Source organism: Mustelus asterias, chromosome 8 (genome assembly GCF_964213995.1).
Source record: "Mustelus asterias chromosome 8, sMusAst1.hap1.1, whole genome shotgun sequence".
Lineage (NCBI taxonomy): Eukaryota > Metazoa > Chordata > Chondrichthyes > Carcharhiniformes > Triakidae > Mustelus > Mustelus asterias.
The window spans coordinates 130,994,044-131,010,302 of NC_135808.1; the positions used below are offsets into that span (position 1 = coordinate 130,994,044).

Here is a 16,259-nt window from a genome sequence, read left to right on the forward strand (position 1 = left end):
AGCGCTCCGAAAGCTCGTGCTGCTAAATAAACCTGTTGGACTTTAACCTGGTGTTGTGAGACTTCTCACTATGCCCACCCCAGTCCAAAGCCGGCAACTCCACATCATGGCTATACAGACAAAGCATACCATTCATAGAGAAGGAAAGGAGAGAGTGCAGAATGTAGTTACGGTCATAGCTAGGGTGTAGAGAAAGATCAACTTAATGCCCAGAGATGTTTCAAAAACAACCAGACAAGTGGCGGGCAGCAGAGTCTGGGTGGATAAGCAGACCAGACCATTGAAAAGATCTTGCGGTAGAATTTCCGTGGATCTTCCTGGATTTTGTACCAAAATGGCGGAAGAGGATTGATGACATGTTGCCCCTTTAAGGGCAGCATTGATGACTGGTGACATAATTTCTCTTGGGATCCTCTCCAACTTGTGACAGGATGACCTGTTGGACATGTCCCATATCGGAATAGGGAAAACATTTTGAGAGAGAGAGAGAAAGAGAGGGAAGTGGGGGAATGGGAGGGCTTGGGTATACGAAGGAAGATTCACATAGTATCACCAAGGTGACGGAGAGCTCTGAGGTAATGGGGCATATTAAGAGGACAGTTACCCGTGATACACTCTTGAACAGTATATAGAATTCGATGATCAGCCATGATGAAGATGAATGGCAGAGCAGACTCGAAGGGCCGAATGGCCTACTCCTGCTTCTAGTTTCTATGTTTCTACATTGAAGAGGAGGGTATTCCATGATCCCGTGTTCCTTTGTGCTGAGTCTTCCTCATGGGAAGTACAAGTCAGAGAATCATCTCCATCCTGTACACATAGACGCAGAGCATCTGGAGTGAACACAGGATGCGTGTTCCTCCAGCAAGTGGACGTTGTGTTGATTGGCCAGTCAACAAATGGGGGGTGGGGAGCGGGGACGAGCAATTCGTGGTTAAGTCTGATGTGGTTCTTGCTGGTTATCTGCACCTGCTGTTTTCCATCAGTCTTTAACTTTTCCCTTCCCTTGCCCAGGGGCTTTGAAGCCAAGTCAAGGCACACCAGACAAGATCTGGCAACACAGCGCAAATCAGGAACAGATGCTGGGACCTCTCAGCTAAAACGGGAGTAGTACTGCGCAACGTGTGATTTTCATTATTAAATGAATGGTCGGAGCATAGCATTTGTTGGAGTCAATGTGACTCAAGTTTTAAAGTTTAGAGTTTATTTATTCATGCCACAAGTAGGCTTACATTAACACTGCAATGAAGTTACTGTGAAAATCCCCGAGTCACCACACTCCGGTGCTTGTTCGGGCATATGGAGGGAGAATTTAGCATGGCCAATGCACCTAACCAACACATCTTTCGGACTGTGAGAGGAAACCCATGCAGACATGGGGAGAACGTGCAGACTCCACACAGACAGTGACCCAAACCGGGAATCGAACCCGGGTCCCTGGTGCTGTGAGGCAGCAGTGCTGAACACTGCCACCGTGCCGCCCCAAGAAGCAAAGATTGGGAGTTAAAATATGTAGCACCGATTTATATTAAATAAAAACTTGCATTTAAATAGTGCTTTGCGCAGGATTGCAAAGCCACCTTTGAAGTGTAGTTACTGCTGTAATCATAGAATCCCTACAGCGCAGAAGGAGGCGATTTGGCCCATCGAGCCTGCACCGACAACAATCCCACTCAACTCCTATCCCAATAACCCCACATACTTTACCCTCCTAATCCCCCTGACACTAAGGGGCAATTTAGCATGGCCAATCCACCTAACCTGCATGTCTTTGGAGCATGGAAGGAAACCAGAGGAAACCCACACAGACATGAGGAGAATGTGCAGACTCAGCACAGACAGTGACCCAAGCTGGGAATTGAACCCAGGTCTTTGGCGCTGTGAGGCAGCAGTGCTAACCACTGTGCCACCGTGGCAGCCTAATTGTGCACAGCCAGCTCCCACAAAAAAACAATGTTGTAACAGTTGGATACATTGGCTTCAGTGAGGTTGATCTGAGGGCGGCACGGTAGCACAGTGGTTAGCACTGCTGCTTCACAGCTCCAGGGTCCCGGGTTCGATTCCCGGCTCGGGTCACTGTCTGTGTGGAGTTTGCACATTCTCCTCGTGTCTGCGTGGGTTTCCTCCAGGTGCTCCGGTTTCCTCCCACAGTCCAAAGATGTGCGGGTTAGGTTGATTGGCCAGGTTAAAAAATTGCCCCTTAGTGTCCTGGGATGTGTAGGTTAGAGGGATTAGTGGGTAAAATATGTGGGGGTAGGGCCTGGGTGGGATTGTGGTCGGTGCAGACTCGATGGGCCGAATGGCCTCCTTCTGCACTGTAGTGTTTCTATAATTATTGACCAGGACACCAGGGAAATATTACAATGAAAGCAAAATACTGCAGATGCTGGAATCTGAAACAAAAAGCAGAAAATGCTGGAAAATCTCAGCAGGTCTGGCAGCATCTGTGGAGAAAGAATAGAGCTAACGTTTTGAATCTGGATGACACTTCATCAGAGCACCAGGGAAATATTGTCTGCTCCTTTTTGAAATTATGTCAGGGGAATCTTGGTGCTCATCTGAGAGGCTGGGTAGGGTCTTGGTTTCACCTTTTATCCAAAATGGGTTCTCCAAATGCTCTGGGATCTTTAGCCGAGACTTTTACGTTCAAGGCTCTAGAGTTGGATCATTAAAGGCTGCTTTCTCCCAGGTGGCCACTGTTTTGGTGACGCTGATGACATATTTTCAACAGACCATAATATTCCAGAGGTCCTGACTCCATGAATGCTTTGAATTGCTCATAAGGCGAGTCACAAAAGGGAAGACAGACGTCCCGTAGTCGCTTCCCAATGTTTGCCCGGCCAAAGAATTTCCTTTGGCTGGGGCACATTCTGACCGCCTAACTCCCGTCTCATTGTCCCGCAGCGTTCCGAACTATACTTTCATGTTGTCTCCGCTGTTTGTTTTGACTTACTTATTTGCTGGGGTCAGTAAAGGTTGGGGGCGCAACAATAGAAGGAGTTCGGAGAGGAGAGGAGCTGGGGAAACAAGGGAGCCAGTCTAAACACACAGACCGCGGGATCAGGTTGCAGCTAAAAACTTCCTAAGTAGTCGCACTCTGTGATATCTGATCAGTCTCCTGCCTGTAAAATGCTCCCATCAGCAAGAAAGGATTGTTGCCAGTCAGTCGAAGGTGGTCCACAGAGACCCCAGTCATGGGGGACTGAAATACCAGCACTGATCCACCTTTTAGACTGTCTTGCAGCAACGCGATATGCATTACCTGTTTGTTTATTTGTTTGCTAGACTGGCTGTCTTTGTAGCTAGTTTAGTCCGCCAATTACATGGTCTGAAAGCCACTTCTGTCACCAGTCTCTGGCCATTTCTCAATAAGCGCAGGACCCGAGGAAGCTCCATTAGAGGTTAGTTTGTTTGCAGAATTATTTTCACAGGGACCTGCATGGTTGATCAATCAGGAGGCTTTTATTTACCCTCCCAGCTTTCTGTATTGATTGCTAAGGGAGTGCTGTCTCTCCAGTACTTGCTATGCTATTTGTGGCTGTCTTCAGCTAAGGAATTCTGTCCCTGAGTCCCTCTACCTCTGCTCCAGTTGTATTAATTTACTGCTTAAAACAAACATCTATCTACCCCTTGTCATCTGTCCTAATATCACTTTGTGTGGCTCAGTGCCACAGATTGCTAAATAACGTTGTCCCCCTGAGGTGCCTTGTGACGTTTCGCTATGTTGAAGGTGCTGTATAATTGCAAACTGTTGTCAATTCGAGAGGCACAGTGGTTAGCACTGCTGCCTCTCAGTGCCAGAGACCCCGGTTCGATTCCCGGCTTGGGTCACTGTCTGTGTGGAGTTTGCACATTCTCCCCGGTGGGTTTCCTCCAGGTGCTCCAGTTTCTTTCCACAGTCCAGAGATATGCAGGTTAGGTTGATTGGCCATGGTAAATTGCCCCTTAGTGTCAGGGGGGCTAGCTAGGGTAAATGCATGGAGTTGTGGGGATAGGGCCTGGGTGGGATTGTGGTCGGAGCAGACTCGATGGGCTGAATGGCCTCCTTCTGCTCTGTAGGATTTTATGAGACCTTTGCAGATAAAGATTTACAAATGGAGACGGCATTTACGCTTGGGATGTGGGCTTCGTTGGCTAGACAGTTTTTATTGCCCATCCCTAATTGCCTTTGAAATGGGAGAGGTGAGCTACCCTTCTTGAACCATTGCAATCCATGTGTTACAGGAATACTGGGGAGGCTTCTGAGATTTTGGGAGCTTTTTTTTGTTCATTTATGTGGGAATTGCTGGCAAGCATTTATTACCCATTCTCATTGCCCCTTGAGAAGGTAGTGAGCTGCCTTTTGAACCGCCGCAGTCAATGTGGCGTAGGTACACCCACAGTGCTGCTAGGGAGGGAGCTCCAGGATTTTGACCCGGTGACAGTGAAGGAACAGTGACATATTTCCAAGTCAGGATGGTGTGTGGCTTGGAGGGGAACCTCCAGGTGGTGGTGTTCCCAAGTGTCTGCTGCCTTTGTCTTTCTAGATGACAGTGGTTGTGGGTTTGGAAGGTGCTGTCGAAGGAGCATTAGTGAGTTCCTGCAATGCATCTTATAGGTGGTACACAGGGCTGCCACTGTGTGTCGTGGTGGAGGGAGTGAATGTTTATGGATGGAGTGCCAATGATTGGACAGAAAAGGGGAATTAAGGCCTCCATTAGATTAACCATTATCTTATCAAATGGCCGGGCAGGCTTGGGGCCGGAGGAGGGGGGGTAGTGGGTGTGGGGGGGTGGGGGGGGGGGAGTTGGTTGCCGAATGGGTGGGGGGGGGGGTGTAGTGGGGTAGTGGGTGGGTGGGGGGGGGGGGGGGGGGGGGTTGGTTGCCGAATGGACGGGGTCACTTTTAACATTTAAGAAAAACTTGGACGGGTTCATGGATGAGAGGGGTGTGGAGGGATATGGTCCAAGTGCAGGTCAGTGGGACTGGGCATAAAATGGTTCGGCACAGACAAGAAGGGCCAAAAGGCCTGTTTCTGAGCTGTAATTTTCTATGGTTCTATGGATTGGGGGGGGGGGGGGGGGAGAGGCGGGCGGGGGGGGGGGGGGGGGGGGGGGGAGGCGGGGGGGGGGGGGGAGGCGGGGGGGGGGGGGGGGGGCGGGGGCGGCGTTGGTTGCCGAATGACCGACTCTGCTCCAAATTTTTAAAATATGATGAAAAATCTCAACAGGTGCAGCATCTGTGTAGAGCGAAACAGTTAACATTTCCATTCGAACCATAGAATTCCCTACAGTGCAGAAGGAGACCATTCGGCTCCTTGCGTCTGCACCAACTCTCTGGCTGAGCATCTTACCCAGGCCTACCCCTCCCCTGCACTATCCTTGTAACCCCGAGCATTTACCATTCCCCTAATGGGCGGCGCGGTGGCACAGTGGTCAGCACTGCTGCCTCACAGCACCAGGACCTGGGTTCAAATCCAGCCTCAGGTCAAACTCCATGTGGAGTTTGCATGTTTTCCCCGTGTCTGTGTGGGTTTCCTCCGGGTGCTCCGGTTTCCTCCCACAGTCCAAAGATGTGCGGGTTAGATTGGATTGGTCATGTTAAATTAACCCGAGTGTCAGGGGATTAGCAGGGTAAATAAGTGGGGTTACGGGAATAGGGCCTGGGTGGGATTGTGGTCAGTGCAGACTTGATGGGCCAAATGGCCTCCTTCTGCACTGTAGGGATTCTAATCTATATATCTTTGGACACTAAGGGGCAATTTAGCATGGCCAATCCACCTGACCTACATATCTGTTGAGTCCAGTATGCCCATTCCTTGGAATTCTTTGGCGTCATCCTTTCTGATTTAACCAGTCCCTACTCCCTCTTGGCTGAAGGATCCTGAGGTCAAATCTGGGGTCTTTACCAGCAGCCCCTACATCAAGATGGTGACATTTTGGTCTGCACAGCTCGGTTTTGGCAACTGGGGTGTTCATAAGAGTTTGAAAGGATTTATTTGAATGCCCGGGCCTCCAAGGTGGCTTCTTTCATCCAAAGGAGCCACAAGATTGAGGTTAATTCATTGTTTCATCAATCGGTCATTGGTTAAAGATCTTTAATTGGACCAAACGATGCTTGCTCTGTACTTTTGATTGATGCCACAGCGGTAACAGATTGTATTGTTTCTTTCTTTCAGACTTGAAGAGTAATGAAGCTACCCATTAGCATCTGTTGCACAAAACATCACTAACCAGATGTGTTAAACAGTGTCTGCCAAAAAAAAAACAGATTAATGGTGAAGAAGATGTCATCATCTGCCTGGAAACTTTGGGTCCTGTGGTGCTTTATTGTCCTCGGTGGGTGGATACCGTTTACGAAAGGTAAGACCTGGATCTTGCTGTACGATTTGACAATGTGCCAAAGTTGCTCTTTGCAAATATGTTCACAAAATTCATTCCTGCGCTCGGGGTTTACCGACTGTCTGTATCCTAACCTGCCTCCGCTCCCCCTTACTCAAAGGGGAGAATTCAACGTACAATATGGTGGCACAGTGGTTAGCACTGCTGCCTCACAGCGCTGGGGACCTGGGTTCGATTCCTGGCTTGGGTCACTGTCTGTGCAAAGTCGGCACGCGTCTCCGTAGGTTTCCTCCAGGTGCTCCAGTTTCCTCCCACAGTCCAAAAGACGTGCTGGTTAGGTGCATTGGCCATCCTAAATTCTCCCTCAGTGTACTCAAACAGGCGCCGGAGTGTGACGACTGGGGGATTTTCACAGTAACTTCATTGCAGTGTTAATGTAAGCCTACTTGTGGCCCTAATAAATAAACTTAACAAATAAACTTGAAAAAAATTACAGGATTTGGCGAGGTAGGATGCAGGAAATGTTGCAGGAAGGTGGGTGGGATGGAGAGGGAAAGGTGGAGGGGGATGGAGAGGGGAAGGCGGAGGGGGAAAGGGCATCGAGAATCAAGAGACACAGGGCTGAATTTGACCGTCCCACCCACCATGGGAATCATAGCGGGCGGGACACAGACATGCAAAGGTCCATTGACCTCGGGTAGGATTTTCTGGCCTTGGGCCATCGGAAAATCCCACTTACAGCCCCTGAATAAGGGGCAGGCCATTTACGACTGAGATGAGGAGGAATTTCTTCACTCAACAGGATGGTGAATCTTTGGAATTCTCTATCCCTGAGGGTTGTAAGGACTCTAGTTATTGCGAATGTTCAAGACAGAGATTTACAGCTTTCTGAATATTAAAGATATTGAGGGATAGTGTGGGAAAATGACGCTGACGTAGAAGATCAGCTGTATTCTAGTTGAATGGTAGAACAGGCTTGAGGGGCTGAATGGCCTACTGTTCCTATTTCCTATGTTTCCTTCACCTTTCTACCCCTATGTATTTGGGCAGCGCCTCACATTTGAAATTCTCTTCCTTATTTTCAGTCCTTCCTTGGCCTCTTGGTGGGATTTAACCATCACTCTGTTGATGAAGGACTTCACTCCGTGACAAGCCCAGTGCAAACTTTCTGGATTCTGTGATTATGGAGGCTGAAGCCTTCTATTTTGCCCTCGGGTCTTTCCTGTTGGTTTGGCAAAGCTGACAAGGTCATCTTGGCTTTGCCCATTGTTTGTGGGAAGCCCAGAAGTCAGGAACTGGCATGTACAGTCCCAGCAGGAAGAATCTCTGAGCTCAGACAGGCTGGAACCAAAACCAGGACTTGTCCTTTGTGCTGGTTGGGAATGGCACACTCAGTAAGCATTGGGGCGGTGATTATGTGGCTTAGCTCCTTGCTGCCATCATCTTGTAGAAAAGAAAGACTGACTTGCATTTACACAGTGGCATTCACCAGCACAGGACATTCCAAAATGCTTTACAACCAATTAAGTACTTTTGAATTGTGGTTACTACTGTATTATAGGAAACACCGCAGCCAATTTGTGCAATTAGCGATGTCATAATGACCGTCTCACCTAGTTTATCCCAATGTTGATAAATATTGCTCAGGACGGTCGGGCTAACTCCCTTTTCCTTCTTTGAAATAGAACCATAGATTCCCTACAGTACAGAAGGGGGGCATTCAGCCCAGCGAGTCTGCACCAACTCTCCAAAAGAGCTTTTTTACCCTGGCCTATACCCCATGCCCTACCCCCATCACCCTGTGCATTTAGTGTGGCCAATCCATGTAACCTACACATTTTTGGATACTATGGGGCAATTTAGCATGGCCAATCCACCTAACGTGCACATCTTTGGATTTTCGGAGGAAACCAGAGCACCTGAAGGAAACCCACACAGCTTTGACAAAGGGTCGGCTGGACTTGAAACGCCAGCTCTTTTCTCTCCTTACAGATGCTGCCCAATCCTGCTGAGATTTTCCAGCATTTTCTCTTTTGGTTTCAGATTCCAGCATTCACAGTAATTTGCTTTTAACCCACACAGACTTTGACTTATTATTGTCACGTGTAATAGTATACAATGAAAAGTATTGTTTCTTGCACGTTACATACCGTTCATAGAGAAGGAAAGGACAGAGTGCAGAATGCAGTGTTACAGTCATAGCTAGGGTGTAGAGAAAGATCATGGAGAGAATGTGCAAACTCCACACAGTCACCCGAGGCCGGATTTGAACCTGGTTCCCCGGTGCTGTGAGACAGCAGTGCTAACCACTGTGCCACCGTGCCGCCATTGAGATTTTTTACATCCACCTCACAGGGTGGCTGAGACCTCAGTTTAACAACTCATAGCAGAAATTGGTGCCCCTGACCAGTCCCTCAGTTACTGCCCTGGCTTCTCAGCCTTGAGCTTTATCCTCTAACCCTGGGATGAACCCACAGTCTTCTGAGCCGGAGGTGAGAGTGTGACCCACCGAGCTTGTTGACACAGAACGTGTTGACATTGCCCGTGTTTGCCCTTCAATGCTGCAAACTCATTACAGGAAGGAGAGATTTGACAAGCATATCGTTTATGGCACATTTCATTTTTATTAATAAAAATTTAATTTCATTTAAAAAAAAACTTGACTTCACATTTGTCTACACGGAAACATTTCCCATGGTTTGCATGTTCACTTAGCCAATTAATATTTCTCTAGGATAATTCCATTAATGAGTTCTCCCAGAGGCAGACAGTAGCTGAGCTGCACTCCAGGCCTCACTGCGACAACTGGGCCTCAGCGCTCAGCACCGGGGGGTGTACCAACATCACCAACCTCCTCGGGGGCAATTGGGGGACAGATATTTGGCCTTTCTTGCAAATCCTGTGTCAGTGTGGCAGCCTGACATTCGTCTGTCTCCAGTTCGGGAGAGGAAGGGTATCCGGGAAAACCGTGCGGCTGATCATAATCTCCTGGCATGGCTGCTTGTGCTGTGGCTGAGTTGGGGGAGAGGGCCTGACATCTGTGGTGTGATATCCTGACAAAGAATTATTGCTTTTCAGAACGGATCGCGAAGGAAGCGAGCGTCTGCAACATAATGTAGAGATTGTTTTCTATTAGTCGCGCACTACATTAGACGGCTTTTACAATGGTTGCTGCACACTTGGAGTATATAGTGGTACTTCTGGGTCACTTGCGTGTCATGCTGACAATGCTTCTATTGGTGAGGAATGTCTGGCCACAGTGCCAGCTAATCCATGGCCACTTTCCCTCCACAGTGCTTCATCTTGTTTTAAATGGATTATTATTGAGAAACGCGAGGTCTAGACCCTTAATGGGCCGATACCCTTGGGGACACCTTATTTAAATTGGACTGGATACAGCCAGAGAGTCTAACTTATTCCTCTGGAGTGTAAAATGCCAGGAAAACCACAAAACCACATTACAGGCTGTGACAGGCTTCATGTGGTGAAACCTTCCCCCCACCCCCCCCATCTCCTTCTGCTTTGTGCCAGGCTGGTGTTTTCTGCTGTTTGTGTTTCGCGAAGAATTATGAAAGCTTTGAGAGAGTGGGACGTCAGTGCCTGTATGCATTCGTCAGCGTGCCAGTTTGTGCTTTACTGGAGGTGGTGCGTTTCTCTGTGTGTGCCGCTGCTTTCTTCTGTACTCCTGTCTTTGTGTGAGAACCAAGTCTTTGGAGACAGCGTGATGTGGCTAATTAGGCTTCCCACGAGTTTTCCAAAATGGAAATTCTGAACATGTTGCGTTGCAAGGGGGGGGCGGGGAGTTCAGGGTGGGAGTCAGCGTGAGTTCTTGGCCTGTGAGCCACATTATTCAGGGTGTGTAATGCAGGATACCTGTTTCCACTCGTTATTTATTTTTCTTTTAATCCCACATCCCATTTCCTTCTCCCCTTCTCATGTAGGTGCTGACACTTTTGTGACACTGTTCATAGAATCCCTACACCGACAATAATCCCACCCGTAACCCCACATATTTACATCCCCCGACACAAAGGGGCAATTTAGCACGGCCAATCCACCTAACCTGCACATCTTTGGAAACCGTAGCACCATAGCACCCAGAGGAAACCCACACAGACACGGGGAGAACTTGCAAACTCCGCACGGACAGTCATCCAAGGCCCGAATACAACCCAGGCCCCTGGCCCTTTGAGGCAGCTGTGCTAATCACTGTGCCCCCATGTTGCCCTCTATAGGGACGGGCAGAACCTCTCGTATCTCAGCCCATGTGGACATGCTTCTGGCCTCAAGCCAGACAGTGAGTGGCACGGTGGCACAGTGGTTAGCAGTGCTGCCTCACAGCGCCAGGGACCTGGGTTCAATTCCGGCCTTGAGCGATTATCTCTGTGGAGTTTGCTTCGTGTCTGTGTGGGTTTCCTCCAGGTGTTCCTGTTTCCTCCCACGTTCTAAGGATGAGTCAGTTAGATGGATTGGCCATGCTAAATTGCCCCTTCGTGTCCAAAGATGTGCAGGTTAGGAGGATTGGTCATGATAAATTGCCTTTAAGTGTCCACAGATGTGTCAGTTAGATGGATTGGCCATGGTAAATGCGCAGGGTTACAGGGATGGGACGGAGAGTTGGTGCAGATTCGATGGGCCGGATGGCCTCTTTCTGCACTGCTGGGATTCTATAGACTACAGTGAGCATTGAGACCTTGGTCATTGCCAGAATTGCCGACACCTAATGAGCAGAAATGATCGTGTCAACAATGCTCATCAATATTGCAGTCAGCTGTTTAAAAGCTTGTCATCCATCCCTGACCAAACTCTGAGACAGTGCCCTACATCTCCTTTTATGGTTGGGAATGCTGTTGTGCAGTGCCCCGCGACATTGTAAAATGTTAGCGACACTATATAAATGCAAGCTTTTATTGTCGTTGTCATTCTTTCCACCTCTGCTCAGATCGAGGGAGTCCAAAGCCAATATTAACAAACTCTGCTGAGAGCAACACGCTCAACACTGACCTAGAAACAAAGCGCTAATTTACATTGAATGTACAGAACAGAACCAGGCCATTCGAATTATCGACTCCGTCCTGGTGCTAACGGCCCACCTCAGCCTCCTCCCTCCCCTCTACTTGTCATCCTTACGAACGTATGCTCCTATTCCTTTCTCCCTTGTGTTATCAGGCTTTCCCCTACGCACATCTTTGTCTCTTTGCCACAGCTGCTCTGACGGGTGGGCGAGGTCCACATTCTCCCCACTCTCTGGGGAGTTCCCGACTGGATTTATTGTCGACTGTCTCATATTGGTGGTCTTCAATTTTGAGCCCCCCCAATCCCCCACCCCCACCCCCTCCACTGCCCCCACACACACAAATGAGAAATGTCCCCCGATCTTATGCTTTCAGAATTTTCAACAATCTTTTATCAGGTCGCTTCCCAGCCTTCTCTCTGAATTGAAAAGATCTCCAGCCTGTTCAGTCTTTTCTGATGGGCGTTTAGCCCTGGGATGGAGAAACTCCAGACTTGTAGCTTGGCTCTGGATGTAGATTCCTTTCCGTTGAGCCTTGCTGTGTTGAGTCCATTTCTGACAGTGGTAATGAATTGGGAATACAGTCAGGTTGATCACCTGCCTCCGAGACCAAGAGCTTTGGTGGTCGAGTGAAGTGACATAAATATGTCTTGAGGTTAATGTTGATATTTTTTTAAGCTAGAAAAGTAAGGGATTAAGCTCCATTCCAAATTCTTAAAACCATAATCTAGAGGCAACATTAATAGCCTTGGCTAAGAGCGGCACGTTGACTTCAAAACAAACCATCGCACCTACAGAAGAATCATTCCGCGTGGTTTGATTGCGTTATACAACCCCCCTCCTACCACTCTTTGCCTTGCCCTATCAGGCTACTCCTTTCTGCCTCATGTACTTAGAACCCCTGCAGTGCAGAAGGAGGCCATTTGGCCCATTGAGCCTGCACCAATAACAATCCCATCCAGGCCCTATCCCCGTAATCCTACGTATTTACCCTGCTAATCCCCCCTGACACCAAGGGGCAATTTAGCATGGCCAATCCATCTAATCCGCTCATCTTTGGAATGTGGGAGGAAACCGGAGCACCCAGAGGAAACCCACGCAGACATGGGGAGAACGTGCAAACTCCACACAGACATTTCAAGCCGCAATTGAAGCTTGGTCCCTAGCGCTGTGAGGCAGCCGCGCTAACCACTGTGCCATTGTGCTGCCCATGCTTATCAGATTCCTGCGGTATTTGCCACAATACTTGGAACTACATAAGAAGGGTTGAAGCATTGCGCTGTTGGAAGAGTTATCGCTAGGGTAATATGTGAAGTTGCCCCATCAGCTTGGATGTTAAAGACCCCCATGGCACAATTTTGAAAAAGACCAGGGCAGTTGCTCGGTATACTGGCCAATGGCAATCACTAAATCATTATCACTCAAATCTGATTATCTACTTCTGTCTCACGAACACAAACAAGAATGAAGCTAGGCCATTCGACCCTTTCAGTCTGCTCTGCCATTTTCCCATTTATCCCCGTGACCTTTGGCTCCCTTGTCATGTGTTCATATGTTGTCAAGTAAAAAATTTATCTAATTCATCCTTGAATATATTCAGTGAACCAACCTCGACTGTGTTCTGGGAAAGAAAATTCCACCGACTAACAACCTCCTGAGAGAAAAAGACCGTTGTTAGCTCAGTCTTAAATGAGAGACCCATAATATGTCCCTTAGTTCCAGTCTCTCCCACATAGGAAATATCCTCTCACCGTCCACCTTGTCCAGCCCCCTCAGGATCTCCGATGTTTCAATACAATCATCTTTCATTTTTCTAAACTCCAATGTGTACAGGCCCAATCTGCTCAACCTGTCGTCATAAGATAAGCCCTTCATCCCAGGAATCAGTCGAATGAATTTTCTCTGAAGTGCTCCTAATACATTTATATCCTTCCTTAAGTAAGGAGACCAAAACTGTGCACAGTACTCCAGATGTGGTCTCACCAATGCACTGTACGGCTGTTCCCTACTTTTACATTGCATTCCCCTTGCATTAGCTGCCAACATTCCAGTTACTTTCCGCATCACTTGCTGTACCTGCATATTAACTCACCTAATGAAGGAGCAGCGCTCCAAAAGCTCGTGATTCCAAATAAACTTGTTGGACTTTAACCTGGTGTTGTGAGACTTCTTACTGTGCCCACCCAATCCGACGCCGGCATCTCCACCTCATAACTTTTTATGATTCATGTACACAGACACCCAGATTCCTCTGTACCCGAGAGCTCTGCAATCCTTCTCCATTTAAATAGTACACTGTTTTTCTATTCTTCCTGCCAAAGTGGACAAGTTCACATTTTCACACATTATACTCCATCTGCCAAATTTTTGTCCACTCACTTAATCTATCGAATTCCCTTTGTAGACTTGCTACCTCCTCCACTTGGCAACTTACTTTCCGGCCTATCTCTGCGTCATCAGCACATTTAGCTATCAAACATTTGGTCCCTTCTTGGCACCATGGTTAGCACTTCTGTCTCACAGCGCCAGGGACCCAGATTCGATTCCTGGCTTGGGTCACTATCTATGTGGAGTCAGCACGTTCTCCCTGTGTCTGCGTGGATTTCCTCCCACAGTCCGAAAGACGTGCTGGTTAGGTGCATTGGCCATGCTAACTTCTCCCTCAGTGTACCCGAACAGGCGCCGGAGTGTGGCGACTCGGGGATTTTCACAGTAACTTCGCTGCACTGTTAATGTAAATCTACTTGTGACACTAATAAATAAACTTTAACTTAAAACTTCCTCCAAGTAATTGACACGGATTGGAAATAATTGAGGCACCAGCACTGATCCCTGTGACAGTGCATTAGTAAGAGCTTGCCAAAACTCCCAAAATAACCTATCTATCCTTGCCCTTCCTGTTAGCTAACCACTCTCTATCCACGCTAATATGTTACCGTCCACACCATTAGCTCTGATTTTGTGTAGGAACTTTTGATGTGGCAACTTATCAAACGCCTTTTGGAAATCTAAGTGCACCACATCCACAGGTTCCCCTTTGTCCATTCCTCAAAAAACTCTAATAGTTTAGTCAGACATGGTTTCCCTTTCACAAAACCATGTTGACTCTGCCTGATTGCACTCTGATTTTCCCAGTGTCATGCCATTGCCTCCTTAATAATGGATTCTAGCATTCTTCTGAGGACAGCTGTCAGGCTACCCAGTCTATGGTTTCCTGCTTTCCATCACCCTCCTTTCTTGAATAGCGGGGTTACATGAGCAATTTTCCCAATCCACTGGGACTTTTCCAGAATCCAGGGAATTTGAGAACATTGCAACCATTGCATTGACTATCGCTGCAGTCGCTCATTTTAAGATCATCTCATTGCATCTCCTCTTTCATCTCTTTGCTGTTTGTGGGATCTTGCTGTCCCCATCCATATTGGCTTCAGAATTTCCCTACACGACAGCTTGCTCATCACTTCTCCCACTCCCCATGCTGACCCACCTGTGACTCAGCATCAGGCTGGTATTGTACTCCGCATGCTTTTCACAGTTGAATTGGAGGTCGCATGAATGGCTCACCAGTTTTTGCTGAGTTCTTCATGACAATACTTGAAATTAGGCTCTTTCAGCCTTTGAGATGCGGCACTGTAGTTTTTCTTTCTGGATTAGTAGAGTAATTTATTATACAGCAAACAGCAGTGCTTGCTTACCTGTCGCAACTCTGTGATCGCATTTCAGTGCGATCAGCAGAGCGGCTCAGTAACCATTAGAATGATTAATCTGGATACATTGCCGCAAAACAGTTGCAACCAGTAGCGCAGTGGGGGGAGATGGGCTTATGGTTGCTCTGTCCAATTTGCAATGGACTATTTGTAACGGACTATTGGTAATTTTTTAAAAATTTGATTTGATTTATTATTGTCAAATGTATTAGCATGCAGTGAAAAGTATTGTTTCTTGTGCGTTATACAGACAAAGCATACCGTTCTTAGAGAAGGAAAGGAGAGAGTGCAGAATGCAGTGTTACAGTCACAGCTAGGGGGTAGAGAAAGATCAACTTAACGCAAGGTAGGCAAACAGAGCATTGTTAGAGAGCTTATGGAAGTTAGAGTGGAATTTTAAAAGCACAGGACGAGAGTTAAAGATGGAATTAGACGGTATGCTGGGGACAGCTGGCAAGGAATCACCAACCTCTGGCGCCATCTTGAATTTTATTACTCGACAATTAAAATATTAAAACATTTACAGATGAATTAAACTGAAATAATTACATTTGTGTAACTTTAAAGATTTTCTTTTAATTTGCCGTTTAGGTAGTTAGAGGTTTTTTAATCTTCATCCTCACTGATGTGTTTCGTCATAATTCGGGTCTAATCTCGTGTACATATTTGGACAACATTACCCTCCTGGATACTTCCATTGAATTCCAACAGTGCAGAAGGAGGCCATTTGGCCCATCAAGTCTGCACTGATCCTCCAAAAGAGCACTCTACCTAGGCCCAACCCCCTGCCCTTTCTCTGTAATTTCGCACATTGATCATGGCCAGTCCACCTAACGTACACATCTTTGGACACTAAGGGGCAATTTAGCACGGCCAATCCACCTAACCTGCACATCTATGGGCTGTGGGAGGAAACCAGAGTACCTGGAGGAAACCCATGCAGACACGGGGAGAATGTGCAAACTCCACACAGTTACCCGAGGCCGGAATCGAACCCAGGTCCCTGGCACTGTGAGGCAGCACTGCTAACCACTGTGCTGCCCTATGGACCAAAAGTTTCTGGCCTTTCCTGCCTGCAGGGTCTTCCGGTGCTGCTGATGGCGAACCCCTCTGCGGTGCATCCCTGGTGGCAGAAGATGTGGGACACACAAAACTCCATAGATATTGGAGGGAATAATGGGATACCACCGTTGCCACTGGAAAATGCACTGGGCTGAG

General features: G+C 47.7%; 1 protein-coding gene across 1 annotated transcript in view; it reads left to right on the forward strand.

Annotated features, from left to right (window-relative positions):
* Positions 1–16,259, forward strand: part of LOC144497781 (adhesion G protein-coupled receptor L2-like) — a 510,506-nt gene that overhangs the window by 371,559 nt on the left and 122,688 nt on the right. Inside the window, exon 3 of the mRNA XM_078219218.1 lies at positions 6,158–6,341. Within this exon, the coding sequence (XP_078075344.1) occupies positions 6,254–6,341 (88 nt within the window). The 5' untranslated portion in view covers positions 6,158–6,253. The remainder of the gene's footprint in view (positions 1–6,157; positions 6,342–16,259) is intronic.